General features: G+C 39.8%; 4 protein-coding genes and 1 non-coding gene across 11 annotated transcripts; 2 read left to right on the plus strand and 3 right to left on the minus strand.

Annotated features, from left to right (window-relative positions):
• Nucleotides 1-835: 835 nt before the first annotated feature.
• On the plus strand, nucleotides 836-14,498 carry LOC114849588 (adhesion G protein-coupled receptor F4-like). Of its 2 annotated transcripts, XM_055506387.1 has the most exons (17): nucleotides 836-912; nucleotides 2,212-2,272; nucleotides 2,420-2,438; nucleotides 2,556-2,576; nucleotides 3,140-3,201; nucleotides 3,294-3,349; nucleotides 3,701-3,825; nucleotides 4,457-4,687; nucleotides 5,132-5,371; nucleotides 5,511-5,654; nucleotides 7,950-8,149; nucleotides 9,217-9,396; nucleotides 9,991-11,295; nucleotides 11,518-11,559; nucleotides 11,774-11,803; nucleotides 11,895-11,973; nucleotides 12,063-14,498. In XM_055506387.1, the coding sequence occupies exons 2-16, from the start codon at nucleotides 2,219-2,221 to the stop codon at nucleotides 11,970-11,972; spliced, it is 2,787 nt and encodes a 928-aa protein (XP_055362362.1). In that variant the 5' UTR covers nucleotides 836-912; nucleotides 2,212-2,218; the 3' UTR covers nucleotide 11,973; nucleotides 12,063-14,498. The 2 variants fall into 2 exon arrangements, with proteins under 2 accessions (XP_055362362.1, XP_055362361.1); XM_055506386.1 differs by having other exon boundaries at nucleotides 11,895-14,498.
• trnas-gcu (transfer RNA serine (anticodon GCU)) lies at nucleotides 14,340-14,421 on the plus strand. Its single transcript has one exon. It is a non-coding gene; the product is annotated as a tRNA-Ser (tRNA).
• A 67-nt stretch (nucleotides 14,499-14,565) lies between the features above and the next one.
• LOC114849597 (protein FAM177A1) lies at nucleotides 14,566-15,943 on the minus strand. 4 transcript variants are annotated; one of them, XM_029141195.3, is made up of 5 exons: nucleotides 15,752-15,943; nucleotides 15,344-15,525; nucleotides 15,210-15,264; nucleotides 15,012-15,106; nucleotides 14,566-14,889 (listed from the first exon to the last, which is right to left on the minus strand). In XM_029141195.3, exons 2-5 carry the CDS (start codon nucleotides 15,503-15,505, stop codon nucleotides 14,689-14,691), a joined length of 513 nt encoding a protein of 170 aa, XP_028997028.1. In that variant the 5' UTR covers nucleotides 15,506-15,525; nucleotides 15,752-15,943; the 3' UTR covers nucleotides 14,566-14,688. The 4 variants fall into 4 exon arrangements, with proteins under 4 accessions (XP_028997028.1, XP_055362365.1, XP_028997029.1 ...); XM_055506390.1 differs by having other exon boundaries at nucleotides 15,827-15,942; XM_029141196.3 differs by lacking the exon at nucleotides 15,752-15,943 and adding an exon at nucleotides 15,643-15,703.
• A 284-nt stretch (nucleotides 15,944-16,227) lies between these two features.
• On the minus strand, nucleotides 16,228-27,362 carry brox (BRO1 domain and CAAX motif containing). 3 transcript variants are annotated; one of them, XM_055506388.1, is made up of 13 exons: nucleotides 27,341-27,362; nucleotides 23,363-23,464; nucleotides 23,097-23,203; nucleotides 21,919-22,015; nucleotides 20,986-21,081; nucleotides 20,809-20,881; nucleotides 20,185-20,290; nucleotides 19,715-19,804; nucleotides 19,537-19,622; nucleotides 19,337-19,418; nucleotides 18,966-19,116; nucleotides 18,575-18,734; nucleotides 16,228-18,152 (listed from the first exon to the last, which is right to left on the minus strand). In XM_055506388.1, the coding sequence occupies exons 2-13, from the start codon at nucleotides 23,461-23,463 to the stop codon at nucleotides 18,069-18,071; spliced, it is 1,233 nt and encodes a 410-aa protein (XP_055362363.1). In that variant the 5' UTR covers nucleotide 23,464; nucleotides 27,341-27,362; the 3' UTR covers nucleotides 16,228-18,068. The 3 variants fall into 3 exon arrangements, with proteins under 3 accessions (XP_055362363.1, XP_028997024.1, XP_028997025.1); XM_029141191.3 differs by lacking the exon at nucleotides 27,341-27,362 and adding an exon at nucleotides 23,925-24,083; XM_029141192.3 differs by lacking the exon at nucleotides 27,341-27,362 and adding an exon at nucleotides 23,899-24,016.
• LOC114849593 (alpha-1,6-mannosyl-glycoprotein 2-beta-N-acetylglucosaminyltransferase) lies at nucleotides 24,230-27,479 on the minus strand. The gene is made up of 2 exons (XM_029141190.3): nucleotides 27,341-27,479; nucleotides 24,230-27,224 (listed from the first exon to the last, which is right to left on the minus strand). The coding sequence occupies exon 2, from the start codon at nucleotides 26,976-26,978 to the stop codon at nucleotides 25,731-25,733; it is 1,248 nt and encodes a 415-aa protein (XP_028997023.1). The 5' UTR covers nucleotides 26,979-27,224; nucleotides 27,341-27,479; the 3' UTR covers nucleotides 24,230-25,730.
• Between the last annotated feature and the right edge of the window lie 285 nt (nucleotides 27,480-27,764).

The raw sequence follows: 27,764 nt of genomic DNA on the forward strand, positions 1-27,764 counted from the left end.
TGGCCATTTTTGCTAGTATAAGTTACATTTTACTGTAAGTCGTATTTGATGAATAAAGTTTAGTGATTGTTATATATATATATTTTAAATATTCACTGTAGGCTTTACTCTCCCACGCCCTAGACAGGGGCTTAACACAATATGAACATTTTTCCTAACCTACGTCCCCATCAGTAGTACGGAGCAGATGCACAGTAGCCACATCCATTGCTCAGCTGTGCTCCTGGTTGTCACAGTTGCATCAAAGCACACTCAAATAAACAGCCAACATGCTGTAAGACTAATCACTGCTCCAAGTGACAAATTAATATGGCATCGCAACAGGCTTCCCAGAGAAAGTGTTAAGTCAGCATAACAAGCAGCTACACATTCATCAGGCCAGGGATCAAATAAAAAATCAGCAACAACAACAAAGGATGTAAATTCTCAAGTCTCAAGCATGGTAAAAGATCAAGAGCCAGAGTTTCTTTAAGTGCACATTCACACACACTGTAAAAATCTGGACTATCTCAGTCCCTCTGAACAGTCACAGAGCTGGGGATCATGAAGCTGGGTTACTGGATGTGTCAATGTAACCATGTTTCCATTCCACGTCAAGGGTCCAAGACAGTTTTTTTTCTGAATAGATACTGTACCAATGATACATATACTAATTTCCTGTTTCCTGTAGTTTGCTTTGGTAAACAAATAAGCTCCAAGTAGCCAGATCTATATATGCATGCAAGCTGAAAGGAAAAAAATGTCAGTCATGCAAATTAAGATTTATGTGAGTATCAACATTACAGCTTTTAACTGATGATTATTTGCTTACTACTTTCATTTTCATGTACAGTAGCTCCTACAGTCCAACAGATTTCGGTTGACTGCTGAAGAGATAATCTGCTTCTGTACCCTGCTATTTCGAAAACTGAGGTACGAACCTTGCTTTATTCATCATATGATCATATTTTATATATATATGTATATATATATATATATATATATATAACTGATTCTGACTTAAAATATTTTCACACTGTCTAACTGATCTAACTGATGGTTTTTGTCACTTGAAAGCTTTCAGTGTACCTCCACACCAAATTTCTTTAGTTCTAAATTCACAGTTGATTGTGTCTGTTATGTACAGTATTATGCTGATTGTTTGTTTTATTGAACAGTTCAATTTCAAACAGATGAAATTAATGAAAATGTTGATGAACATTTTTTAATGCTTTAAATATTGACTAGGCTTAACAACTACATCGTCATAAACTCAAACTCATACTTTAGTTCAAATCTTGGTCAAATCTTGGGTTGTTATGTTTGTGTACTTTTGCCACTTGTTGAAATTGCAAAAGCAGAAATGTGTTTCATGACATCTGCATACAGGTATTTGTGCAAAAACAGCCTTGTTCCTTGTGTTCTGGTAGTTCAGGGGACAGACTAAACTGTTGGGACACAGAAATACATACAAGGAAGGTATGTTCAAAACAAGGTGGGCATTTGCATTCGTAACATACAGCAATTCCAAAAGATGCAAAAGTGATGCAAATGACCGTAGGTTACAAAAATACTGCATTATTTTGATAACTAGTAAGAACAACAAGCCTCAAACATGGCTTGCATCCCAAAAGATTGAAGGGGAATTATTTATAATGTATTGATTTTTAAAAGTCCTTAAGGGTCTGTCAAAAATTATAGCATAACTATTTTACAGTAAGTAGGTACCTTTCACTTTAAGACAGAAGAGAAGTGTTTTTTTAAAGTATGTTATATTTTCTTCCTCTCCCTCAATGGGAGGGATGTAATTTAAACTAAGTGCTAAGGCAAATAACTCAATAAAACAAAACAAGGCCTAACTAAGTCTAACTTTGGCAGCACCAATGAAATATAAAGTAAAATCCACCTATGTAAAGCTACAAACAGGCGACGACCAAAGCCCAGCAGAGGAAACCACTACTAAAGCTTGTGTTCTTAACAATGAAAATACCTACAGTAAGTGGTGCCTCCAACTATCCCTCCCCACCTACCACAATTCTGTGTTACACATGCTTCTGACAAAACTATTGGTAGGTCTCTTTCTGCTTAGCTGGTCAGCTGGCTCTCATGGCCCTCTCCCTCAGAACAGAACAGAACACCCAAAAAAAACAGTGCCACCTGTTGGCATATAACACATTGGTATGACTTTTCACATTGTTCTCCTATTAAGTCTATCTCATATGTTCTCCACAGAGAAACAATGTTTTCTAGAGTTTTCAAAGTGCCGTTCAGAGCCCTGTGTGTCTGTCTGCAGGTAAGGGATCATTTATTGAAGAGAACTATAATCAAGTGACTGTTTCAGATGTGAAACATATACACTGTGATTAACGTCATATAATAATTTAGATTTACAAACTAAATAACACTAATATGAGAGAATGATGTTTTGTTCTCTCTGCAGTTGCAGATCTTTGCAGTAGGTGAGTCTCTTAGTTGCACATACTTAAAACTTAAGGCTTGGGAAGAAAAAGTATGTAATGTATTATGGAAGTTGATAAAAGGTGGTGAGTAACAAAATGTTACTATTACCTCAACAGCTGCAAACAACACCATGGACGGTAAGGTTGTAACACACATGCAGTTAACCCCTTACCCCAATCAAACTTCACTAAAACTTAGATTGAGTCAGGTGTCAGGTTGGAAAAATTGTTTTTTCTGGACCCTTCCCCAGTCTGAACAAAGGATGACAAGTTTGCTATAGCTGCATGTGAAAGGATAACTGCTGGCTGTGGGAGGGTGAGGGTTTTATAGTTTAGAGGAAAAGCAACTGTCACCTATACCCACATATACAGCATGATGGTAATGTGTTTTAAAAATCAGTAGTACCAGCTATTTTGTAGTATTTGTCCTGATTCTATGTAATTGTTAGATCTTAATTTCTCAATTTTTTCCATAAAACAAATATGATGAAATATTAGTTACAGCCCCAGTTGTTTGCGCAGTGGTTACCGATCCTGTAGGTCAGGTTGTGAGTTCAATCCCCTCAGAGAAGGGTTGCGTCAGGACGGGCGTAAAAATTTGCCAAATTCGTCACAGTGGCCCCCGTCAGGATAAAGCTGAAAGGACTTACCAATGTCATAGTTATAGCTTCTGACATTATATTTCTTTTGCAATTACTCAGTTCAAATCAGTGGAAGCGGTGTACTGAGTTCAGGCACCTGGGATTTAATAAAAGTTGTCAAGGTACAGCACCTTCTCTTTTTACTGTGATTATAAATTATCACTCGTTCTCCTGGAGATGTATATGATATAGAAATATGTTGTTTTTTTCAAAGCTTGAAAATGCCTTCCAAACACTAAATGGTGTTCAGTGCCTGAAAATAACTTATAGGTAATGTTTTTTTTTTACAGATTTACAGTGACCAATTTTATAATACAGATTTCTGTACATTTATTACATATCCCCAGTGCTACAACTCAGATCTTCTTGTTAAAGTAGTATTAAAGTTGTTAGTATATTGTTAAAAGTTTTATTTTCAATTCCAATTTCAATGAAAATTTATGATTCATAAATTGCCAGTCAAGTCAAATCAGCAATAATAATTCTCATTATAAGGAGATACATTTGTGTTTTTATAAAACAGGGATTCTAATAGTATATATGAATACTTTCGATGATGTTGTTAAAATGTGTACATTATATGGAATTAACCATTTACTGTTTAATATTCTTCAAACAAAGACAAAACAACAGCAATGTTGACTTTGAGGGAAATGTCAGCGTCACGTTTAACACTTCTGAGCTTCAATACATAGTGAACGGACTGGAAACCACTCTCCAAGCTGTAATTCAGGTCAGCATTTCAGGTTGGTACCTATGATTCATTTAATTTATGATATACAGTAGATTGTGTTGTAAAACTCTTCTTATAAAGAAATCAACCAGAGATCATCAATGTGATAAACCATCTTAAAGTTTACTCTCGTGTCGACACGAAGTGGATCACAATTACAATACATCTAAGACGTACAGTAAGGCACATCTGAAGACACTGACTGAAGACACAAGACTTGTATTTATACCCTGTTACAAACCCTCACAAGAGCTGTTGACTATTCTTTGATATACATGATATACATAGATATACAGATTTTGCAGAAGTTATAATACTAACATAACAACATATTAAAGACACAATTAAAATAGAAGAGATACTTTGTCAATTATTGTGACCCAGAACAGATCAGCAAAAGGAGATTTGTTGGTTTTGTTTATTCACATCATACATGTAATACAAGCACATGCAACAGTGAAACATAGCAGTAAAACAATAAGGAAGAAAACAGAAGTCATTTCAAGTGAAGAAAGGATCAGTGGATCAATCAGTAATGCTACTTAAACCTACATTTTCAATTCAGGTTCAGGACATTGCACATAAACTAATAGTGCTATAGTGTCATTCCTATCCTTTGTTTTCTGTTGCTTTTTTTGGCACAGGAATGGTCACCATAGTTTCCCCAAACACTACAGTGTACTACAAGTCGAGCCCTTCACTGAAATGCACTTTTGGGGAGACTACTGACAGTGCTGGGTGGAACCTGATCCAGAATAATCAGAGCTTTACTCTCAATTCTGGCAGTGTGGTCAAACTGAACTCCAGCTGTGCCACATCAGGAACCGGCTCTTGTACTGAAATTACACTCCAGGGGGTGACGGGGGACTGGGTAGGCAAGTACCGCGTTTCTTTGCTTTAGTGTGAAAAGAAAAAGACAAAAACAAGATTTGTCTATTGAATCTTGAATGCAAGTCTTCGGAACACATTTTGTCTTACTTAAAAGCTGGTTCACACCAGCGCATGCTTCTTGTTACTGGCAAAACTGGGCAAGTCCTCAAGACTTTAAAAAATAACTCTGTAAGCCAATGTGCTCTACACAAGTATGGAAACAAAAAATCCAATGAAACAGCTAAACTAACATCTTAAACTGAGTCAAAGGCCCTTTTCTTCAGGATTTCTTTAAATGCAAAACATCAACCTGGAATCCTCGACAAATAATTTGATTATTATTATAATTATCAAAGTCAATATCACAACTCTAAAGGATTATGTTTTGACACAAATGTTCATTTAGACTTGAGAATAAAATGTTCTCGTAATTTAATTTTTTTTTTCAGGTATGTATGAGTGTGAATTCACTACGGGCTCAGTCAGGCTCACAGCCTTGGCACAGCTGAAGGTTGCACTCCTGCCTGATGTGATCACCATGGAGACCAGTCCTCTAACAGTAGACTGTTCAAAAAGCCACACCATTGTTAACATCAACATCTCCGCCACCATTCAACAAAGTACAGAGACCTATGGAGTTTGGTGGAGCTATAGTAATGATACAGAGATGAGTCAAATATATAACACATGTAAGACGTGTATCTCTCAAATATCTAATGTAGTCCAGAAATATCCTACTTTTAAATTATGGTGTTTAGCAACATTTATAACTAAACTAAGTAAAGTCAACCAATTTAATACAACAACTAAACCTCTCTTTAATTACAGCTTCTAATGGTTCCTTGATCTACACTTTCATTGGCACTATGAGTTGCCAGAAACCCTCTGGTTGCTGTCCATATGCTAATGTGACTTTTAAAAACACAAAAGGGCAAGAGACAAGTGCACAAGTGGATATTCCAGTCATTTATGGTACCTAGATTTTTTGCTTTGATTTCACACATTATTGTGACAGATCCTGCTTCTTAGTCTTCTTGCTTTCTAGTTCTGCTTTTATTTTATTAGTTTCTGTCTGCTTCTCGCCTGTTTTCGGTCATGTGTCAGCCAAGCTACAACCTGTTTGTTAGTCATTAGTTCTGCATTTAAGCTCCTGCATTCACCTTGTTCGTTGCCAGATTGTGTGTTTTCATGCCAGCATTCCAGCATTCTTTTTGTGTAAGTCTTGCCTGTGTTTTGACCATTGATGCTGCCTTGACCTTGCCTTGCTTCGCCTCAGTCCTGTAACCTGTTGATTAATTCTGCTACTTCATATTTTTGACCTCCACCTGCCTAAACACTGCCTGTACTTTTGCCTGTGCTCATCGGTGTATCAACCTGTCAACCTGCGCCTGTTTCTGACCAGCCTGTGCTTGAGATTAAAACCCAGTGAATTTTACTCCACCTGTGTGCTGTGCATGTGGGTCCGGCACCCTGGCGTTTCTGACAGAAACAATCTGGCCATGGACCCAGCCAGCTTCGACGCCATCCGAGCCACTGTTCAAGCAGAAGGACAGTGAATACTTAAACAGGAGGAGAGAATAGAAGCCATGTTTCAAGAACTGGATAGATATGTGACTCGTCAGGAGACAATGATGACTGCAACTCATGCTACCCCAGAGAGCTCCTGCTGAGTCCACGCCGGTGGCTACTGCTACGTCCCCTCGTTGCTGCTCCAAGCACATGACTTAGTTCACCAGTCGACTTCTCCAGGCCCGCTACCCGACCGAAGGTGGCTTATGCCGTTTCTCATCTAGCAGGGGTAGTAGAGTCCTGGGCAAGGGTAGAATGGCAGAACGAATCAGCGTGCTTGTCTTCATTTGTGAATTTTTCCCTCGCACTGAAAAGGATTTTCCAGGAGGTGGCTCCTAGCAAGGAGGCCGCCCAGAAGCAAGTTAGCCTCTGCGAAGGAGATCGAAGCGTTTCACACTCTGGCAGCCGAGGACAACTGGGACTCTACCACTTTGTATTATGTGTTCACCCAGGGCCTCTTACATGAGTAAAGGACCGCCTAGCTTAGCAGGAACTGGCAACGGACCCTGACACACTCGTCACCTTGGCAATTAAGATAGTCCAGTGGCTCTGGAACAACAACTGCGAGCACATTGGGGAGGATCACAGAGGTATGCACGGAAATCAGCGCTCACCACCTAGCAAGGCTGGAGAGGTTATCCAGAAAGTCTCGACGGGAGATTCGCCTGGAGTCGCACTGGGACATTGACGGGAACGCGGCCGCTCCACTAGAATCTGGAAGCCAGTCATTGGTCGAGGAGCCCACACAGGTGGGGCGGACTCGGCTGTCTGATGCTGAGGAGGTGGAGGTCGCTGGGACTGTCTGTACTGTTGTCGGCCCGGCCATCTAACCGTCTTCTGTCCGTTAAAAGTACCAGCTTGTCACTAGGCAGGAGGCTAGATGTGAGCCAGGCGTCCATGTTAAGTGCTTCTTCGATCCTTGCCCACAGTATTGCTCTCCATTGGGGAGAACGCAAGCTTGATGGACTCCCACCTGGTTGAAGCTGGACATCGGTAATAGGGAGCTCTAGCAGCTTATCTGGGTAGAGTATGCCCACAACACCCTGCCTTGTGCTTCCACTGGTCTGTCTCAGTTTCAGTGTGCCTATGGCCACTAGTCTCCACTTTTTTTCTTCCTTGGAGTGAGAGGTCGCTCAGCTCATGCCCTCCTCCAGTGGTGCAGGAGGACTTGGGTCCATGCTTGTTGAACGATGCTTCAGAGTCAAGACCAGTACAACAAGGCAGCGGATCATCATTGGAGTCAAGCTCCAGATCTATGCAGTCGACCAGCAAGTGTAGTTGTCTACAAAGGACTTACCCATAAGATGCCAGTCCTGCTTCTTAGTGATCTTGCTTTCTAGCTGCAGTTTATTTTTGTTAGTTTCTGTCTGTTTCCTGGATGTTTTCATTTCTGTGTACAGTACTTTACTTCCGGTCATGTGTAATCCCTGTTTTTGACCTCTGCCTGCATAAAACCTACCTGTAATTTTGCCTGTGATCATCTGTGTATCAACCTGTGCCTGTTTCTGACCAGCCTGTACTTGAGATTAAAACCCAGTAAATTTTTACCTTTGTGTTGTAATGTGAGTCCAGCACCCTGCTGTTTCTGACAGTTATAAAGTGTAATACATTACTTCAAGGTCATTACATTTAATTACTTTGTTTTGATTTTTTGTTTTTTATGGCATGAACTCATGATTCCCTATATTTTTCCACAAGCTGGAAGCATATTTTGCGATGGGATTGTGACAGATGGGGACTATTGGCCAAAAACAGCTGCTGGAGCCACGGTGACTATTAACACATGTGCAGAGGGCAGAGTTGGCTACAAGTCACGCACTTGTATCGGCCCCCCATGGCAGGACGTCTATAACAATTGTATAAACGAGGGGTTAAACACAGCCCTGCAACAAGCAACTGTGAGTATGGCTCATAGCACTGTTTGAACTTTGAACTGCATGTTGGTCTTTCTTTTAAGTTATCTTATTTTAGTAATTAACATTTTGTGTATCGTGTTCCATATTTTATAAAATAGTGGCACTGGAGAATTATTTAGCCAATCAATGTGTTGGATGGTAAGATTCAGTTTTGGAAGAAACAAATTTGAATGTTTACTCTACAATGACGTCTATATTCACTTTTTGTCAGGGTCGATGCAGATGACGGACCCACATGCACAGCACAGCACAGCGTTTAGGATGTTAAGAGGACAGTTTATTCCAGAACGCAGAATCCAATCCAGGCAGAATCATACACAGTAGATCAAACGGACTAAACAGGATCAGGCAGAGACGGCGTCAGGGACAGGCAAAGTCATACACAAGAGCTGGGTTACAGTACCAAATCGTCGGGCGTCAGATTGTGGTCAGGCAGGCAAGGTCGGTAACATGCAGCGGTAGATAACCAAGGCAGACAAGGCAGACAGGGAAGAGGCAGGCTCAGAATCCGAGGTCTAAACGGGAGGCACGATACACGGCAATACACGACAAGGAACGCTGGAAAGTGGTGATCTCACGCAACAATCTGGCGGGTAACAGGTGTGAGAGGTGGACCTTAAATACAGAGCAGACTAATAACCGATGAGATGCAGGTGTGGGTAATGAATGCCGGTACAGACAGGAAACAGCTGAGTATGTGGTGTGTAACAGGAAGTCCTTTCAGAGTAAAAGGCGGCTGTAAAGCCCGGACGTGACACTTTTCAATCATTATTGAGCATTGCACATTCAGTGCTGATGACCCAAAGGACACTCTTGGCAAAACTAATGATTAAATGTGGTTAAATTTAAAACATGTAACACACTGTACATGTAACACATGAGACATTATATATATATATATAACAAAAATTTGATCTCTAATTTAGAATGTGACCAAATATTTTAATTAGTAGTAATTAGTAACACATTCAGATTAGACATAGTACAGTAGTTAAGACCATAAATTAAAATATAACAACACAGTAATATTTTATTTTGTTTGATTGTAGAACTTCCAGAAAGGACTGGGGTCTACTCCAGAGGTGGCCATGACTATATTTGAAGGACTTTTCAACAGCTCTGCATCTGCTTCCAGTAACAATATTGCTGACATTAATGCATCTATTGAAGTTCTACATTTCATGGCGACTGCATCAAGCTATAATAACTTGCCAGAGGAAGTCTTGCCTGTAAGCAAAAACCTAATTATGAAGAAATTTACATTAAGTGTTTTTATTGTTAGGAAGACCTGTATGCGGTGGTGCGGTGGGTAGCACTGTCGCCTCACAGCAAGAAGGTTCTGGGTTCAATTCTCGGAGGCGGCCCTGGTGGAGATTGCACGTGTTTGCGTGGGTTCTCTCCGGGTTCTCCGGCTTCCTCCCACAGTCCAAAGACGTGCATTAGGTTGATTGGACTCTCTCCATTGCCCGTAGGTGTGAGTGTGTGAGTGAATGGGTGTCTGTCTATGTGTTGCCCTGCGATGGACTGGCGACCTGTCCAGGGTGTACCCTGCCTCTCGCCCATAGCCAGCTGCTCACCCCCGTGACCCCGCACTAGGGAGTAGGCGGTTAAGAAAATGGATGGACCTGTATGGACAAACAGCCCATAGAAATATATGGTCTGACATAGTAGGCCCGTCCTATAACAAACAAAAATGAGCATAACCAGGCCACAACCATGTGGAGAAGCTCCAGTTAGACCTTGTACTGAGAATATTTTTAATAAAACTGGTTATATTTCAATTTTAAATCTGACGAAATCTGTGTTTTTCTGTTTTGTTTTAGAATTTTATCAACGCATCAAGCAACCTGCTGCAAATGACTTGGAATGTGGCTCCACTTATTCTTTATAATGTGTCATCGGCTTTCCTTCAGTCTGTGGATGATCTAGTAAAGAATATTAGGGTCAACACAAGCCAAGGAGTTAACAGCACAAACATAGATCTTAGATTTTGTTCCAGTAGTAAATGTACTTTGTCTGTGTTCGACGTTGGTGTGGAAATGATTATAAGCAACGGAATACTGAAAACTGCTGCTGTGAGAAATCTAACAAATAAACTACGGAACAACTACAAGCATAAGAAACCCTCCAAGCTCTTGCTATCAGCTACACTGCAGGACAACAATGATTCATCTACAAATATTATACTGGACTTCCCTGATGACTGGCAGACCTATTCCAAACCTTTGTGTGTCTTTTGGAACACCACAGAGGAGGACTGGTCACCTGCAGGATGTACGGCCTATAATAACCACAACGGTCGTACAATGTGTGTGTGCAACCACCTGACTCCCTTTTCTGTGCTCATGTCCAAAGATGAGATATCTGCATATAGTAGCATTCTAGATATCATCACCAATGTGGGTTTGAGTGTGTCCATCTTCTCCCTGCTGGTCTTCCTCACTATTGAGTGTCTTGTCTGGTCAGCTGTAGTCAAGACCAACCTTGCACATTTTCGTCACACAGCTATGGTGAACATCGCCGTGTTTCTCCTCCTCGCTGACATCAGTATGTTGGCTTCTACACGTCCCAGCAGCCTGCCAGACAGCTGGTGTTTCTTTTTGACTATATGTAAACACCTGTTTTATTTGGCCATGTTTTGCTGGATGCTGTGTCTGTGCATCATGCTCGTTCATCAGCTCATATTTGTCTTTAGTCCACTGAGGAAAAGAGTTTTTATGTTGGTCTCCAGCATTGTGGGCTACGCTCTCCCTGTCCTAATAGTGGGATCCAGCTATGTGTACTGCAAGTACACAAACATCCCCTACTATAATGTGACAACGTGCTGGCTAGCCTATAAAAGCCTCTTTGTAGGCTCCATACAATCCTTCCTCTTACCTGTAGGAACAATTATTTTGATAAATATCTTTTCTATGTTGGTTGTTATTATAACTATGGTAAAGTCACAAGTTGCAGACGCCAGCAAAGCAGATGACATGAACACAGCCAAAGGCATTGTGAAGGGCCTTGCAGTTCTAACCCCTGTCTCTGGAGTAACATGGATTATTGGCTTTTTACAGCTAATGTTAGATGAAGAGACACCGTTTGTTGCTGTTGAATTTCTTTTCACCATCCTCAATTCCTTTCAGGTAACTTCAAACCAAGTCACTCACTGCACATAACATACTACACAACTGTAGTATGTGTTTTCTGTAAACCGTAATAAGAAATAATCTGTGTGAATAAGTGTGAAGTTAAGCAAAAGACACTTATTGAATATTTGTAGCCTTACCTTTTTGGAAATGTATCCTAAAATATGTAAAATTACAGCTGGGGACACACACTGACTACACAAACTTTTTCTTTTGCAGGGTATTTGTATTTTGGTAACAGTATGTTTTAAAGAAGAAAAGGTATGTACTTAATACTTATTAATACTTTAATACTATTAACAGGCCAATCTGCTATATTTAGTCCAATTAATATTTCTATTTATTGAAGAAGAAATTCTCTAAGCCAGAAAATGTTAGACTTTCTCAACAAAAAGTGCTGGAAGAGGCATAAAGTTGTTGCTTAATACTTACTACCAGGCCAACTGACAGAAAATACCTCTGTTCTCAATAACAGGTTTGGCAGCAGCTGTCTAAAATTATAAACGTAAGTTAGTCAATAAAACTAGATTGAACTGAACTGAACTGAACTGAAAGACATTTGCTTAATAACTTGTTTTGACTTGTGTTGTGTTTAGAGGATGTTTAGAGGAAAAACCTACAACAATATTGAAGTCACTTTGGAAGAAAAAAGCAGCACAACAAACAAAGCTTAAGGTCTGTGTGTCATGTTCTGGGTTTTTTGTTTCCTGTTTTATTCTGAAAGGACTTCAGAAATTTCCATAACTTATGATCTTTTGTAACAGTACAATACAGGCTTGCAGGAATATGGCCGGCTTCCATTTCTGACCACACCTATTTAGTTTCCGAAGTCCAGCTCTGTTCTGGGCTGCACTCTGGACACAGTGCAGGAGGTGGGTGAGAGAAGGGTCCTGGCTAAACTCACATCCAACCTGGACCAGGACTCTCACCCGCTGGAGGACTCACTGTCTACAACAGGTTTATACACAGGCAGGAGATGCAGGATGTTATGATCAGCTCTGTCCAGGGGTGGGAGGGAAGATGCGCTGTAGGCCTCTTTAGTGTTGGCAGGAAGAGGGCCTGTGGGTGCTGTGTTTGCAGCCTGCTGGTGACTGAGAGCAGGGTCTCAGAAGCTATGTCGGCATTAGTGGAGGGTGGGATGCACACAGCAATTATTATAACTTACTAATAATTGCTTATTATAACTTATTATAACTGTGAACTCCTGTTGCCTACCGCAAACAGATTAATGTCTCTGTTACACAGCTTCTCTCTGATAGCGCAATGTCTTGATTTACACCATCTCATGTTTATCTCATGTTCACAAACACAGACAGGTCCTCTCCTTTCCTCTTACCACTGTCCTCCGTTTTGTCCGCACGCAGTAGATGAAAATTGTCCAGTGCGACAGTCGAGTCCGGGATGAGTGGAGTCAGCCAGGTCTCAATTAACAACAGGATGCTGCTCGTCCTGTATTCCAGCTGGTGCCGTGTGAGCGCCGCAAGCTCATCCATCTTGTTTGGGAGAGATCTCACGTTTCCCGTGATGATGAACGGGAGAGCGGGTCTGAAGCGTCACTGGCCGGCGCCCACTGCGGGTCTTCACTAGCAAAAAGTAATACTGTAAATAAAAGTGAGAGGACAGGTGCTTTTGTGAACAGCAGCCAGCTCGACCGGCGCCGGAAGTAAGAGAAAGAGAGAAACCCCTACACAGTATGTATGACCGGCAGCTAGAAGAAGTGGCTGATATCGACAAATTCTACCAGTGGTTGGACAAAGCTGGACTGATAGACAGCACGGAGGCACTAAACCTAGCAGCACAGGATCAGGCTCTGAGGCTGTGCAAAGATGCCCCTGAAACAATCCAGCACATAACAGTGGGATGCAAGATGCTAGCAGACAGGGCACACATGGAACACCATCATATATATTTATGCTATAGCTTTACTTTAAATATTTAATATTGTCATTTTTCTGATCAAGGATAACTTCAGAAGTGCTTTTTCATATAGGTGGTCATTCTCCACACACCAACAATGAAGTTTATTGTATTCCATTGTAATTACCCCTTTAATTGTAAACCAAATAAAATACATTAATAGCAACTTAGACAAGTCTTTAGCCAGACATAAAAAAACACACTTCTCATAACAGTTTAAAAAACACTTGCGATTGCCCTTGCTATCTACCTAAAAATCATATCAAACAAAAAGCAAACCTTTGCAGGCCTAATGCATTCCCTGTGACCATAGGGACCAAAAGCCTAATGGTAGGTTCACTTACACCTGAGCAGTATATAAAAAATACGAAGGTTATACTGTACATCTATGGCTTAATCCTCCTTATCGTTGTCAAGCCTTGTTCTGGTCAGTCTGTAGCAATGCAATAGGGTCACTAGATGTCACTGTCTGTCATTAGCCCTTCAGGCACATGGACATGGTAATGCAGCAATTAATAAAAGAATTAACATACTGTATATTCAACACATGGTAAACAGACGATGGAGGGATGTTGTACTGCCTATATTACCTCAAACTGTCTCACACATGTTTACAGATATTATGCTATAAACAAAATTTAATACTCAAATATATAAACACTGCCTATCACCATTACCACTGAGATAAAACAACATTAACTTATTCTGTCGCAAGACATACATTCTGAAATTTATTAACACTGGGGAAGTTTTCAAGTATTTAAGATTTCAGTTTCAGTTGTGTTTTTTTACTTTTGCAACTTTATGTTTCGAATTGATAAAATTTATTACTCCACAGTTTTGCACACCAATGCAAACTGCAGCGAATGGTTACGAATGTGCTCAGCTGGAACTTTATTAACCAACGTTCACAATCGCATCACACGTCACAGAGCTACTTACTGGGAAAAGATTCGCTACAGTATGTAAACCTTATCGACAACGTTTGCTCATGTCAAAAAGTCCGTGTCCGCCTGTAGTGCGAACACGAACACACGCGGAACATTATATGGTATTACTATTGTACTATTATTATTATTATTATTCAACGTATATATAATTAACTTTGGGCAGATCGTCTCATCGACGAGGTGGCCGAGTGGTTAAGGCGATGGACTGCTAATCCATTGTGCTCTGCACGCGTGGGTTCGAATCCCATCCTCGTCGGCAACAATTATATAGAAATGTTTATTTTTACCATAGATCGTCTTATGTTGAAATGGTTGAGTGTTGTGTTTAATAAATGTGTCTTAATGTAAGCGTTTATTTTGTTAAGTTTCAGTGACATGAATCATGAGCTAAACACTGGAATTATTTGGGGTGCAGTTTATTTCAACAGTTATAGCATTACAATAGTACACATACAGCTTAGAAATACTTTGTAAGCTCATTTTGTTGATCACTGACCATAAACCATAGCCCACCTACGGATTTCTATTTCCAATCCTCATCCACCTGATAACCCTTGTTGTGGTAACCTTCCCCCTTGTGGTCTTTTCTGTGTTTCTCTACACAATCAGTGGAGCATCCCGCATCTCTTGTGGCTCCATAATGATTCCTGGCCTGTACATTTGAAAGGTTGGTTCTCTCTGCCCGTCCCTCAGTAAGGTCATCTTTGGCATGACCACTTTTTTCCTGAGTCACAAAGAGAAAAAGTAATCACACATAGTGAATAAGTAAACACAGGCTCTTCCTGCCCTACAAAATCCCACATCACATGTCTACAGTTGTTTTGTTGCTGTTGAATTTTGCGCCACCTTGTGATCGTGATGATACCGATCTATGGCATACTGGTATTTTGCTGCATTTAGTCCAAGTACACCAGCTAGCCTCTCTCCAAGAAAATCACAAGCTAAATTTGGAAAGAAATGACAAAAAATGTGATTTTACACGATACACGATACACCTATTTATTTACTTTTATTTGAATGTATTTGAATTGCCACATTCTGTACTTAGCAGTGACATCCTCCCAACTAGTATGGCCAAAGTCCGAAATGAAAACCTGGCCTGAGAGATGAGAGTCAGAATAAATAGGCATGACTTCACTGCCAAACAAGTCCGATTGTCTCTCTGTTCAAAGTCCTACCTTATCTGAAGATTCTGTGAAAGGAGGTGTACTTGAGAACTGTTCCTCTTTGTCCTCTTCATCACTGTCTTCCAGCTCCAGAGTTTCACCACTAGAAAAGTGAATGATTCTCCTTTGTTTTGATGGAGCAGGATCCTCAAACTGTGTTTCCTGAATGTCCATATCGTGATCTTTAGCTAAACCTGTATTTGAATACATTAGATGCTTTAAAAAGTGCTATAACATTAAACATTACACCTTATCTACTGCCTATCTAGTATGTTGTCATTCTATAGTTTTCTTTACATTGACATTTTTACATTTAGCTCGATAGTTCGTCACAAACAGCTGCAACTCTTCCAGGGTGTTAACAGAATGAAGCCTGAGCCAACAGGTCTGTTTGTCTTGCATCAATATTACAACACTTACTTCCTGGTGGTGACTGCCATTTATTTCTCTCTATTCTCTGTACTGTAGCACTCCAGTGTAAGCGTTGATTCTTACTTTCACCCCACAGCTGCAACACACATCAGTCCATAATGATTCTGCAAAGGTGCACACGGGATCAGTCAAACAGCGGTGAATGCTCTGCGGAACTACTCTGAGACCGTGATGCATTCAGTTTCATTCTTGTACCAGAGGGGTTGGACATCTTGCATTGGTATAGAATGTGATAGCTTATTACTATCAGGATAATGGTGAGGTGACTCCTAATTGAACCCCTCATGCAATGACAATCAACATTCAAATAAATCTCAAAACATATACAGTCTAGGGCACAGTGAAAATTGTTTTAGTTTAAAAACTTTTCTTTCAAATTGAGATCAAAAGGTTTAATATGAAGTATATGCATATAGGAAAACATTTACAAGCTTAATAGGGGCAGGGCAAACAGTAGAGGCACAGAGCTTTATGATCATTTTAATACCCTTTGAAATATATTTTACATGAAGGATACAGAAGAAGAAGAAGAATGAAGAACAGGAGGGTACACTAATCATGAGTCAATACATCTTTTCAAAAACATCTTCCTTTGACAGAATGAAGATCAACCTGGTCGGATTTATCCTTCTCGATCAAACTCACCTTTTCATACAAAGTACTTTAATCTACACATCTGTGTATAAAGTGCAAATATGTTACAATGACAGAAAGAAATAATATGTAAGACGTTCAGCATTTCTGTCACCTTAGCTCAGCGCTTACATTACAATATATTGATCAACTGATAGTCATGCTTCATCTCATGACATTAAGTGGGAAAGGTTTGATAGTACTTTTGGGAAGCAGCTCTCCAGCAGTACATTCAATTATTTAGTTGATCTTTGTCTTGGAGGACACTCAATATTGTCTACACACACTGTCAGCTACTAACAACTCTCAGTTGTCAGTGGTATGCGTCAATAGCTGCTGTGATTAATCCACTGAAATCCAACATCACCATAACATATAATTGAAATCACACAGAACTCTTTACTGACATGAGTGTTTTAAGTTGTCAACTCAAAATGCTGTTACATAAGAGGAGTAAATGAGAATTCCCCCAAATGGAAATCATCATGCTGAAGAACGACTCAACTTCATCCAATAACAGTACGCTCTTCGAAATAAAAGTCAAGGTATAGAATAGCTACGTTACGACTGTACAAACAAAACTATAGTACATACAGTAGACATGTTGTCTAAATTAAATAGTGATTGTAAACTGCTACAGCTAAAACAAACCGTCAGTGGAACATGCAAGCTTCATCCTTATGTCTGTCTACTGTTGATTCACTTTTCTGTTAATTAGTGTTTGCTGAAATCACATCCCACTCATTACACTGTAACTACCCAGTAAACATACTTAATTTACACTAAATTACACCTAATCAGTTGGAAATAACATGCTTTTAATACTTTTTATACAATCACTTTGTAATTTAATAACAAAACCTTTTTGAATTTTTGTTTTTCAAACTTGCAAATGCAAATTACAATTGTAGCCACATTAAGATTCAATAGTGTATAAGATGTAATTAGCTGCACACTAATTATCAGGACATCCAGGGATGTCAGTTTTACAAATATGTAACTAGTGGTCTATAATTTACTATGTTGCTGCATGTTTAACAGGAAAGCCTAAACAAATCTCCTGAAAATGAAATGCATCTAAATGCATCTAGTCATTGGAAACAGCCTTTAGCTTATACTGCAGGTTGATTGTTAAAATGTTAAAACAATTTTTTAGAACAATGTTCTGATGCGACTATTTATTAGGGTTTAATAGGCTAATTGTAATTATTTCCTTATTTTCCTATTTCTTATTCACATAAGAGCTAGAACAACACAATTGTGTAGGCGGACTTGGTGAACAGGTTTATGCTGTAATGAAGCCAAAGGCACCATAAATAGCATTACATTTCCTAAAAGGACAATTTCTGATCAGGAACAAATTTAAAGCAACCTGCTCAGCAGACCTATGGATACTGCACTAACCAAAACCTGACAGAGCTAAGTGTTTGTTCAATGTTTAAATTTCACTTCAACAATCTGCTTGTGTGTGACTAGTTTTAAGGACAATGCAGTGATAACGGCTGGCAAAACCCAAGCACACATATTTCAGCAGACACGTAACGTAAAACACCATGAAATAATTTTACAAAAAATACTTTCTTCCTATGGAGGTTTACATAAAAAGTAATATACAGTAGATGTCAGCATTTCGAAGAGTACTGAAAGGGAGAATGTAGAATCAGCGGAGAGTTTAGGAGATGATGCAGCCCGTGTCCTTCTGAGGATTCAAATCTGGCTCCTTGACCGGTTTCACTTCCGCTTCCTTCGGTTTGGCCTAGAAATAAAAGTTACATGGAAATATATGAAACTCAGTGTTTTGATGGGTCTACTTAGTTTGTGTGTATCATTACATTACATCATTAGTATCATTACACAGGACACATTTATAATATATATCTATCTGTGTATTAGTGACAGTATTTTCTCCAGGAAGAACTACAAAAATCAATTTAATGTCACTTTAATGACGGAGTTACAGAAACACATTCTGACCTAAAATCTGGATTCCAACTACTATTCCAACTATTATATCCATACCTGTATGTGTGTAAAACACTAAACCTCTTCACCCACTTGGTTGTGAGGTTTACTCATTTAATGACGGTTTAAATATATTAATCTGAAACTGATTTTTTCAGTTAACAGCTTGCAAGTGCTGGAGTCAAATCCAATGCTCAACAGGCAAGAGGCAGGTACCTTGTCATTTTTGGCCCCCTTGGTCAGGTCAAAGGTGGCATAGACTTCAGCTGTGCATTGCTGGCTGAGAGGTGGCAGTTCGAAGGCGATAGGCTCAGCCAGACCATAGCTCGCCTTCAGCTCTAGCTGGGGTGCCTCAGCTGGGACCTTGTGGAAGTATCTGAGGAAAAATGTCAAGAGAACTGACAATGAGAAGCAATTAAGGGTGGATTTTATGTTTTGACAATCATCACTCCCTAGCAATGAGCTCAGCCCCACCTCTTTTGGTGTTCTCACAGTTATGTAGTAATCATTGCACAGCTTTTTAATAAAAGGTCATGAGGAAACTCTAGGCAACTAGTGGCAAAATGAGTTGAAATGTACAATATGTGACAGTATCTGACTCACTCACATGAAACCATTTTCTCTCTGACACTTCTCCAATGTATTTTTGATGACGCCGCCCAGTTTGAGAAAGAAGAGCTGCTCTGAAGGTTTGGCCGTGGTGCCAGGGCCCTTTGTCTGACGATACTCTTTACACAAAGCCTCAGCGCGGGAGTAACCTAAAGAGAGTGAAAAGAAACGATGGCAGTGACGACAGCAGGAAGTGAGCAAAAACCACAACCCTTCAAAAGCTGAAAAATGATTTATTCAAAATAGTGCAGAATAGGAAGACAACAAACACACAAAAAGCACCTGTATCACAACCCATTTGAAAGTAGTCTGTTATGCAGAAGCAGAATAGCTGTTGATTAGCTGGCTAATTAATCCCAAAATACATACACTTCTCTGCCTCCTGGAGAGATCGTATAGCCTCCCCACACTTGTCACTTGCCAGCAGTATTAGGCCATTATAGCAGTATGCCTGCAAACATGATTAGAAATATAGGACAATGCACACAGAGGTTCCTTCATATAAATGCCTTAATTCCCCATCTATATTTGGTAAGTTATTACTAGTTCAGGAATGTGCATAAACTCACATAAGCCATGTAAAAGTGCTGCTTCAGTTGAAGGTACTTCCTCCATTTGCTGCTACACTCTGGCTCCAGGGTGTTGAGTGTGTGGTCTGCAGATGCAAATAAAAAATAAGGGAAATGGCTCCTGGAAAAAATATGGGGGGTATTTTAATACTCTCTTTCAGCCTGTAAACAGACTCACCCGCTTTCTGATAAAAGTTTGCGGTTTCAAATGCGAGCGCTGCAATAAGTGTGGCGTTGTGCTTCAGCTCAATCGCTCTGGCAATAGTCACTGTTAAAATGAGATAATGTGTCAAAAAAATTAGCAGCAGCGTTCCCTGCTAATTTCTTCTTTTAGGTCCTTTGAACCCTCAAGTCCCATCCTCTGTAATGTCATTAAAATGTCAATACAAACTTTAGTGCAAATTTAAAAAGCCATTAAAAGCAAACCTTTAAATTCTATTCCGTAATTTGAGAGTATGATTCAATTCTGCCACACTACACAAGCAGAGGTAAGATAGAATTTGTTTCTTTATTTTGCATAGGTCAACTAATATTAATATGAATTGGATTGCATTCTTTAGCTTATGTACTACAGTAGAAATACTTGAATTGAAATAATTGAATTCTACAGCTCCTGGCACAGTGCTGGAAACGTAAAATACATTGTACCTTCTTGTGCCTCTGCTTGGCACTGGATAATGTAAGCATCTATCACTCTGGGCTCCAGGTCTCGACCCTTCTCAGCCGGGGTGATGAGGCGAGGGATGTGGACCTCCTGTAGGAAACACATCAGAGACATATTGGTTTTTATGTTTTAGTTTATCATGAACCTACATAAAGCTTTGTGTTTGAGAGGCTGTTATAATTAAGAAGAAATGTACTGCAAGTGGTGGATCTTTAAAAAATCCACTTACAGTGTTTTAGATTTTATCTTTATCTTCATTCTTCAGAATTCGTCACAAATGGAACATGAATTGCTTTGGTGTGTGTGTGTGTGTGTGTGTGTGTGTGTGTGTGTGTGTGTGTGTGTGTGTGTGTGTGTGTGTGTGTGTGTGTGTGTGTGTGTGTTTAAAGACATTATCTTTAAAGACTGCTTCCTGTGTATTTTTTAACCAGTGATAGACATGCAGTACACTGAAAGCACAATTATGATGACAATAATGACAATATCAATACTTTAAAGTTAAAATTTATTGATCTGGTTGTTGTAGGTAAGACTGTGGAGAGTAATGGTATTATACCACTAAAATGTTCACTGAATGTTGACTAGGGGGAAGGACATTTGTAACCCACCTTGAGGTTTTTGAAGATTCCAGCAGCAACCTTCAGGCTCCGATGAACATCTTTTGCTTCATCCTCTGATATGCTATTTAATAAAGGAAACATGACAGTAACAAATACAATTGTTAATCTTAAAGTAATAAGGATTCAACACAAATCCTGCTACAATATACACAAAAAACCACTTACTTTTCCTTCCCTGCTAACCTGGACGCAAACTTGGTATACCAGATGGCTACATTGAAGGCCATAGACACCAGTTCAAAGATTGCATCCTGCTGGGCACTGAGAGGACAGACAATGGTTTAGGAGACAGAGAGAACAAATTATGTTAACATTCAAATGTAATGAAACACAATTGTTATGAGAACAACATAAATAGACTATAGGTACATGGGTACATCACCAGTGTGTGGTTGTGAGAATCTTTTTCAATCAATAAAAACAGTACCTTTTAATAACAAACTGGTACCACCATTGTGCTTCTATTTTACAACTATAGGTTTGAACAGAATCTTCCCATTTGAATTATTGGTATTGTTGTATGTTTTTAAACTTATCCAGGTTACGATCATAGTTATTCATAGAAATGAACTATTAATTAATCATTTCAAAAAATGTAAATATTGCAATTATATTGTGGGCTATATTTACACAAGTATTCAGAATCTCTTGTCCTGATGACAGTCTTGTAAACATGAAAGGTGCTTGTATGGTGCGTGCATAAAGTATATAAAAAAAATTGAAAAAATATGACACTTCTGGTGTTGTGATCCAGTTAAAGATTAGTGCAGGCTGCTTTGTACTAAAGACCACCAGTATTATATAGACGTGAGTATCAGTGGATGAAACTCAACCAGATCTGACCTGTTCTGAATAGCAGGTTTACATAGTCAATGCAAACATTTGCATAAACTAATTAGCTGACCTAGAAACACTCCCACAATCTTTATTGCTTTATCTTCATCTTACTGTACATGTTAGGTAATTAACATGGCAGTACTAAAAATCCAGGTTAGTCCTTAGCTTATGCACAACTCTAACATTCAAATATAAATGTATGTGATGAGTCCTTCCACATGAACAGAAGAGGAAGTACTTATATCAGTCTTTCTACTGTACCTTGGTGTGTTTCCTTGTAAAGTGTCAGTCCACTTGAAGTTCTGAATAAACCTCATCTTGTTCTCCTGTGTGGTCCCATCCAAGGATGCGATGAAGCCTGTTGTAACATGCAAAACATGCATTTGGGTGTCATTTATATTTTCTAATGCCATTTGGCAAACCACACCTTACTACAGCAAGAAAGTATAATCTGCTATTTAATTAATGTAAAGTGAAATGACCCTTGTTATATCTATGATTTGTATACTCTGCTGGACCCACCTGGAAGTGTATTTATCACTTGTTTGACGTGATTTATTAATAAATATTTCTTAATGCAGAATATATTCATTGTTGGTGATTTCTGGGTGAGTCTCTTTTTCATGTTGCGCCAGAGTTTTCAATAAGTCAAGAAATAACAAAAGCTAGTTTGTGCTTTTTTCGTTCTTTAAAAAATATATATACACTGTTGTTATGCCAGGTGTCTATATAAAGCAAAAGCATAAGATGATTAAAAAAAATTTATCCGTCTGCTCTGTGGCAATGTTTTCAAGAGGTTCATGTGACTCTTTCAGACATATTTCTAGTAATCCTTTGTTTCTACACTAAGTACAAAGTGGCACTAAAAAGTTCAAATAAAATATTCTACCTCTCAGCTCAGGATTAATTGTACTTTGTGTTAAACAAAATAACCCCACGTAAAGTACTGACACTTTCTTTCTGAGACATAGGAAACAGAATGAAATAATAGCCTTTTTTCTTTTCCAAAGACAACAGACACATTTCTCCATCCGCCCATTCGAGACTTTTTCTCAGTACTATGACTATTAATTATACTGTACAGTATGTCTGTTGATGTAATATTAAAGGGCAAATACAAGAGGTAAAACTACTGTACCGGTCAGACAGAGGGGTAGAAGTGACAGCAAACAGGCCCCTTACAAGAAAAAAATGCTTTCTAATTGTAAATCATCCAGATTTGTGGAGTCTCAGACTACAAAAATGAACCACTGTTTTGGTACCGCACCGTACAGTAATACTGTACGGTGTGTTTAAAATTCAGCCTGATCAATCTGGTACTTTGGAAAGGTTTCTTCACTGAAATGTAAACCAAGTGCTGTTGGCTTAACTGACCACTACATATTAATTAAAATTAAATAAAGACACATAAAAGAATACAGTGTCTTTCAGACACATACCTTGCAGGAGGGATAAATATGCATCCGTGGCGTTTTTCATTGTCTCGGGGGTGCAAGTGACATCGGTAAACATCTCCAGGAGTCTTGCCCTGGTTGTCCTCAGGTCACTGAATGAGTGAAATATGCAGCGACAAGATCATCACACAGCAGCCATCAATACAGTCATGACGTCATCCTATTGGTAAGACCACTAGGTGAAAACAAAGTATCGATGTATTGGACCATGATCACAGTCCAGTAAACATTAGGCAGGAAATAAAACGTACTTGCATATCTTGTTGGCAGCCGGGCTTCCTGCCACTCCATAAAAATTAAAGGACACAGGTGCGGTTGCCTTCAGAGGGTTTCTGTGAAACCAATGTGCCATCCTGCGAATAAGGACAAACATGGAAGGGCAGTCACGAATACAGTTTAGCAGGCTGTTGATTAATGAGTTATGGTTCCAGGATTAGATCTGGGCAAAACTTGCGTCTTGAACAGGTTATATGTGTTTATTACGGACGTAGCATTAATTCCTAACATGGCATCTTGGCGATCGTCATCTTAGCGAGAACTCGCTAGCGGCCCATTCACAAGCTGCATTCTTTCCCACTTCCCAAAACTAATTTAATATCTATGACATGTTTCTGGTGTTACTGTGTTGTCACATGAATATTTTAACAGTTTAATAGTTTTACTGTTTTAGCAAAATATTGCATAAGTCACGGAGAGAAGCAGCTAACCGCTAATACTGGCTACAACAACGTAAACATTGTAAACTGAAACTCACTGTACAACCAGATAAATGGAGTATAACATGTACCTATTGTTATTATTGTAGAACTTTACCTGTCACTGCGCCGCTATAGATTGGACGTTTGATAGAGCTAATAAAACCCTTGTCACTGACAACTTACTTCCGGAAATACACACTAGGCATATGCTAGCCAATGAGAATTAATACTGTGGTCATGTGACCCGTACCCGGAAAATACCTCATGCCCAAGGACCAGCTTCCTTTGTTCCCTATTTCAGCGATTTAGCAACGATTTAACAACGCAAACATAGGCAGTCAGTTGGCAGAAAATCCAAACGTTTAACATTATTAAGGGTTAACTAACACAGTTTTTATTCACGACAATAAAAACAATAAAACCATTCAACAGCTCTTTTATTTTTTCACATTTGGCAAACATTAAACGAACAATGCAGTTATTTCAAGTGATGATCAGAAAAGATCATTTAAGCATACACAAATGGTCTCAGGTTTGCGTCACATACAAAGAAATGCAGCACACACATTTTTTAATGTTTGTGACTATCCCAGGAATATTTATAAGGCACCACATCATGTTGGAGCACTTGTTTCAGACCACTAACGTCTGTACAGACAAGATGCAAGTGACTCAATAATTTAATTATTTTAATTAAATTATTGCACATAAAATATTTTTGTCAAATCAACATTTGGTTTTCTCTTAGAATCGAGTAAAGGTGGGAAAAACATCAGGACAATACAAGTACTAAAATGAAAAAAAGGCACTTTTGGTCAGTTTGAAGGCAACAACTGCAATAACTATGTATTCCCGGCGTTATCTGCAATAATTATGCTATATAACTATTATGGTAATAGTTTCTCCTTTTTCTGCATTGTAGACATCCATCACCATAATATATTGTCTATATTGCATTTCTATGTTACAAAATCCCAGTGCAACTCACATTGCTTGTGTTTTTTACATCCCAAAGTCGTTTTACACAAAAAAGGTGCATATGTAAAAATACACAGTCACAGGCAGCTATGCTGTTTGCAGAAGGAAAACTGAACAAAAATCCAAAAGGTCACTCTTTTGCAAACAGAGAAATAATCAATATTAAGCATTCGCTGTTGCAACCAGGGAACAGAGCCTTGTGTAGCAGGGGATTGGCAAAACATGTACGGTCAGTCAACCTTTCCTCAGATGAAGACCTGGTTATGTCAGACAGAAAACTGAAGGGTGCATTCAGTAACAACAACTCCACTCATGTGTGAACAGTCTATGCTACAGTAGCGTTGGTTTTCAGAAAACCAGTGCTTGACTGTCAAACACATTTTCATGAAATCTATATCACATGTGCCATTCCCATAGAGTACCATAAATGGCTCATATAAAACATAAAATAACTGTTTCATAAAAGCACTGATACAAATTGAACATGTGAATAAACAGAGGTCCTATTAAAAGGCAATATATCTGCAAAAAAAAAATTTCAAATGATTATTGAATGCATGTGCAGTCTTTGATATGTTTGTTCCCCCCGTCACAAGGCAATTTATTTAAACTACTGTTTTGAAAGCGATACACAGTTTAGGTCAGTTGAAATTACACAGTATGACTCAGCTTGTGTGAAACAAACAACACAAGCGTCATAAATGACTTTGGCAAATGTGCAGCTTTGGCATTTAAACAAAATGATTTTAAAATTAATTAGAACTATAGTTACAGTATGTATACAACATTTGGCCCAACTTCTTGGAAGACTTTGTTGGAAAGAGACAATAAACACACTCAAAATGAAAATGTAACCGATCACAGCCTCTTAAACCCTGAAAAGTATTGAATGATCTACAGAACACCAACAAAAACCCTTATTAATATATAGGAATGTGACAGTTCAAAGCTGTTTGACATAACTGTTGCATAGACTGTGGTCTCGAACGTCTCCCCATCCTCCATTTTTCATATGGGGCTTGTGCTCCACTGTTTCTGCACCATCCAAAGTGAGAGATGGGGGGAAAAGTCCATCCTTGGTGGACTGAAGTGCCTCCTCAACCTTCTGTGAGGCCCACTCTGGCCTGCAGTTCTCCTTCTGATGAAGACCACAGTCCCCTGTGTGCAGGACCCTGGAACCCTGTGCTACAAGCACTTTGAGGGGCTTTGATATGCACTTGCCTGAGAGGTGTTGCAGAGTCCAGTCCCAGTTGTAGTCGTCATAGGTGCAGAAGTCGTTGCTGCAGCCCACCAGCTTGTAGTACACCTCCCTGGAGATGGCCATGCCTATGTTGTGTTTACTGGACATCCAACTAGTGGTCAACACCTTATTAGAAAGTCTGGTGAAGTCAGGAAGGCCATTGTGGTTGCCTAAAGCCAGCATGTCACAGTCTGGGCAGCTGTTCCTCTTGAACTCTATCACTGATTTATAGAAATGGAAAAAGTCTGGTAATATATAGTTGTCCTCCTCAAGAAAGATGACAAAGCCACTGTAGCCCTGCATCATGTGCACACGCTCCCACACAAAGTGCAATTTCCACCACCAGTGGTGTTTGGTCTGCGTGATGGAGGCTTCCCTGTAGTGCCCATAGGAGTCAGGGTGCTCCGCGTTCAGGCATTTTATTCTGAGAGCGTCGTCCTTGGATGTGTCTCGAGGGCAGTCACGTGGATCCTGCCCAGGAAACTCACTGGGATACAGCTGCGTGCTAAAAGGGAAATAAATCTGCAGCACTTTGCAAAAAGTGATCCTCTGCACAATGGCGTCTATTTCCTCTGAAAAGTAGTCATGGCTGAAAATCAGGAGAAAGCTGTGGACCTCGGCAGCTTTCTCCAGTGACTTGATGAGTAGTTTGAGGTATTCGGGCCTGTTGTGGACCTGCACAACCAGCACCAGCTGTGGGTCTCCTGGAAACTTGTCTGCATTGTGAACACGCTGCTTGTAATTGGCGTTGTAAAGGGACTTGGCCAACTCTGGCAAAGAGCCAAAGTTACGCTTCGTCGGTTCAATAGCGTGCGCGTTGCCGGCGTTTTTCGCTTCGCGGAAGTCGTCGTCAGAAACGACTAACACCCGCGTGGACAACAACAGAGTGGCAACTACCAGGCAGACACCCAGCAGCGCCAGCAGATTCCTCCGGACCAGCCGAAACCTCATCTTCAGGTAGCAGTCGGAGTCGCGAGCGAGGCAGCGGCGGCTCCCAGTCACCGTATCGCGCGCGCGTTCACCGCAAACGTGTCCGCAACATAGTGTCTCGAGCGCGTCGAACTCTCGCTAACAGTCGCGTGCCTCGGACTAAAGTGTCACACGCGCGTCGATGGCTGACTTTGACCTCGCTGCTGTTCTGACTTCACTCTTTGGAATTCGTGTCATTTGCGTGAAACTATCGCTTCTTTTCGGTACCTGTGGGAGCCGAAAGGGGAAAAAAAACACAAACAAAACGAGGCAAACTGAGCGAGCGAGCGTATTAAATATTTAGAGAGAAATGGAGAAACGGGCCAGTAACTAGAGCGACTTACCCAAACTAGGTGTAATGTGTCAACACGATCGCACCAGGAAGGAGATGATGGGACTATGATTCATCTGGGGAAACGCGTTGCCTGCTGACGTGTACTATCCAGCCAACGGGGGACAGACTCAGCTCGCGCTCGACGAATCATTGTCCTACCTATAGTTGTGTAACACGAGAAGGCGATGTAAAACAGGCCCCATTCAAATGAGGACCGTTTGCGTTACTGTAACAGCACTAGGAACACGTTTCAGCATTCACTTGATTGCAAGTTAAAGCATGTAAAAAATAATAATAATAAATAAGACTGCAACAGTTGTTGTCATGTTGTTGTCAAACTAATCCTCCTGTGCTGTAACAACTGGATTCAAATTAAATTACCTGGTATCACTTATTTATTACTTATTTATGTCAGAAGGAAGTGCAATGTTAAA

The sequence above is a fragment of the Betta splendens genome, chromosome 24 (assembly GCF_900634795.4).
Source record: "Betta splendens chromosome 24, fBetSpl5.4, whole genome shotgun sequence".
NCBI lineage: Eukaryota > Metazoa > Chordata > Actinopteri > Anabantiformes > Osphronemidae > Betta > Betta splendens.

Excerpts from the sequence above, each read along its gene's own strand:
- LOC114849588 (XM_055506386.1), top strand. The coding sequence starts at position 2,219 with ATGTTTTCTAGAGTTTTCAAAGTGCCGTTCAGAGCCCTGTGTGTCTGT. Across the intron at positions 3,350-3,700 it reads TGCCTGAAAATAACTTATAG|ACAAAACAACAGCAATGTTG; the intron begins GTAATGTTTTTT and ends CTTCAAACAAAG. Across the intron at positions 11,296-11,517 it reads CCATCCTCAATTCCTTTCAG|GGTATTTGTATTTTGGTAAC; the intron begins GTAACTTCAAAC and ends TTTCTTTTGCAG.
- LOC114849597 (XM_029141194.3), bottom strand. The coding sequence starts at position 15,541 with ATGTATTCAAATACAGGTTTAGCTAAAGATCACGATATGGACATTCAG. Across the intron at positions 15,107-15,209 it reads TGGGAGGATGTCACTGCTAA|CTTGTGATTTTCTTGGAGAG; the intron begins GTACAGAATGTG and ends TTCCAAATTTAG. Across the intron at positions 14,890-15,011 it reads GGTATCATCACGATCACAAG|GAAAAAAGTGGTCATGCCAA; the intron begins GTGGCGCAAAAT and ends TTTGTGACTCAG.
- LOC114849593 (XM_029141190.3), bottom strand. The coding sequence starts at position 26,978 with ATGAGGTTTCGGCTGGTCCGGAGGAATCTGCTGGCGCTGCTGGGTGTC.
- brox (XM_055506388.1), bottom strand. The coding sequence starts at position 23,463 with ATGGCACATTGGTTTCACAGAAACCCTCTGAAGGCAACCGCACCTGTG. Across the intron at positions 22,016-23,096 it reads ATATTTATCCCTCCTGCAAG|GCTTCATCGCATCCTTGGAT; the intron begins GTATGTGTCTGA and ends ATGTTACAACAG. Across the intron at positions 18,735-18,965 it reads CAGAGAGAAAATGGTTTCAT|ATACTTCCACAAGGTCCCAG; the intron begins GTGAGTGAGTCA and ends ATTTTTCCTCAG.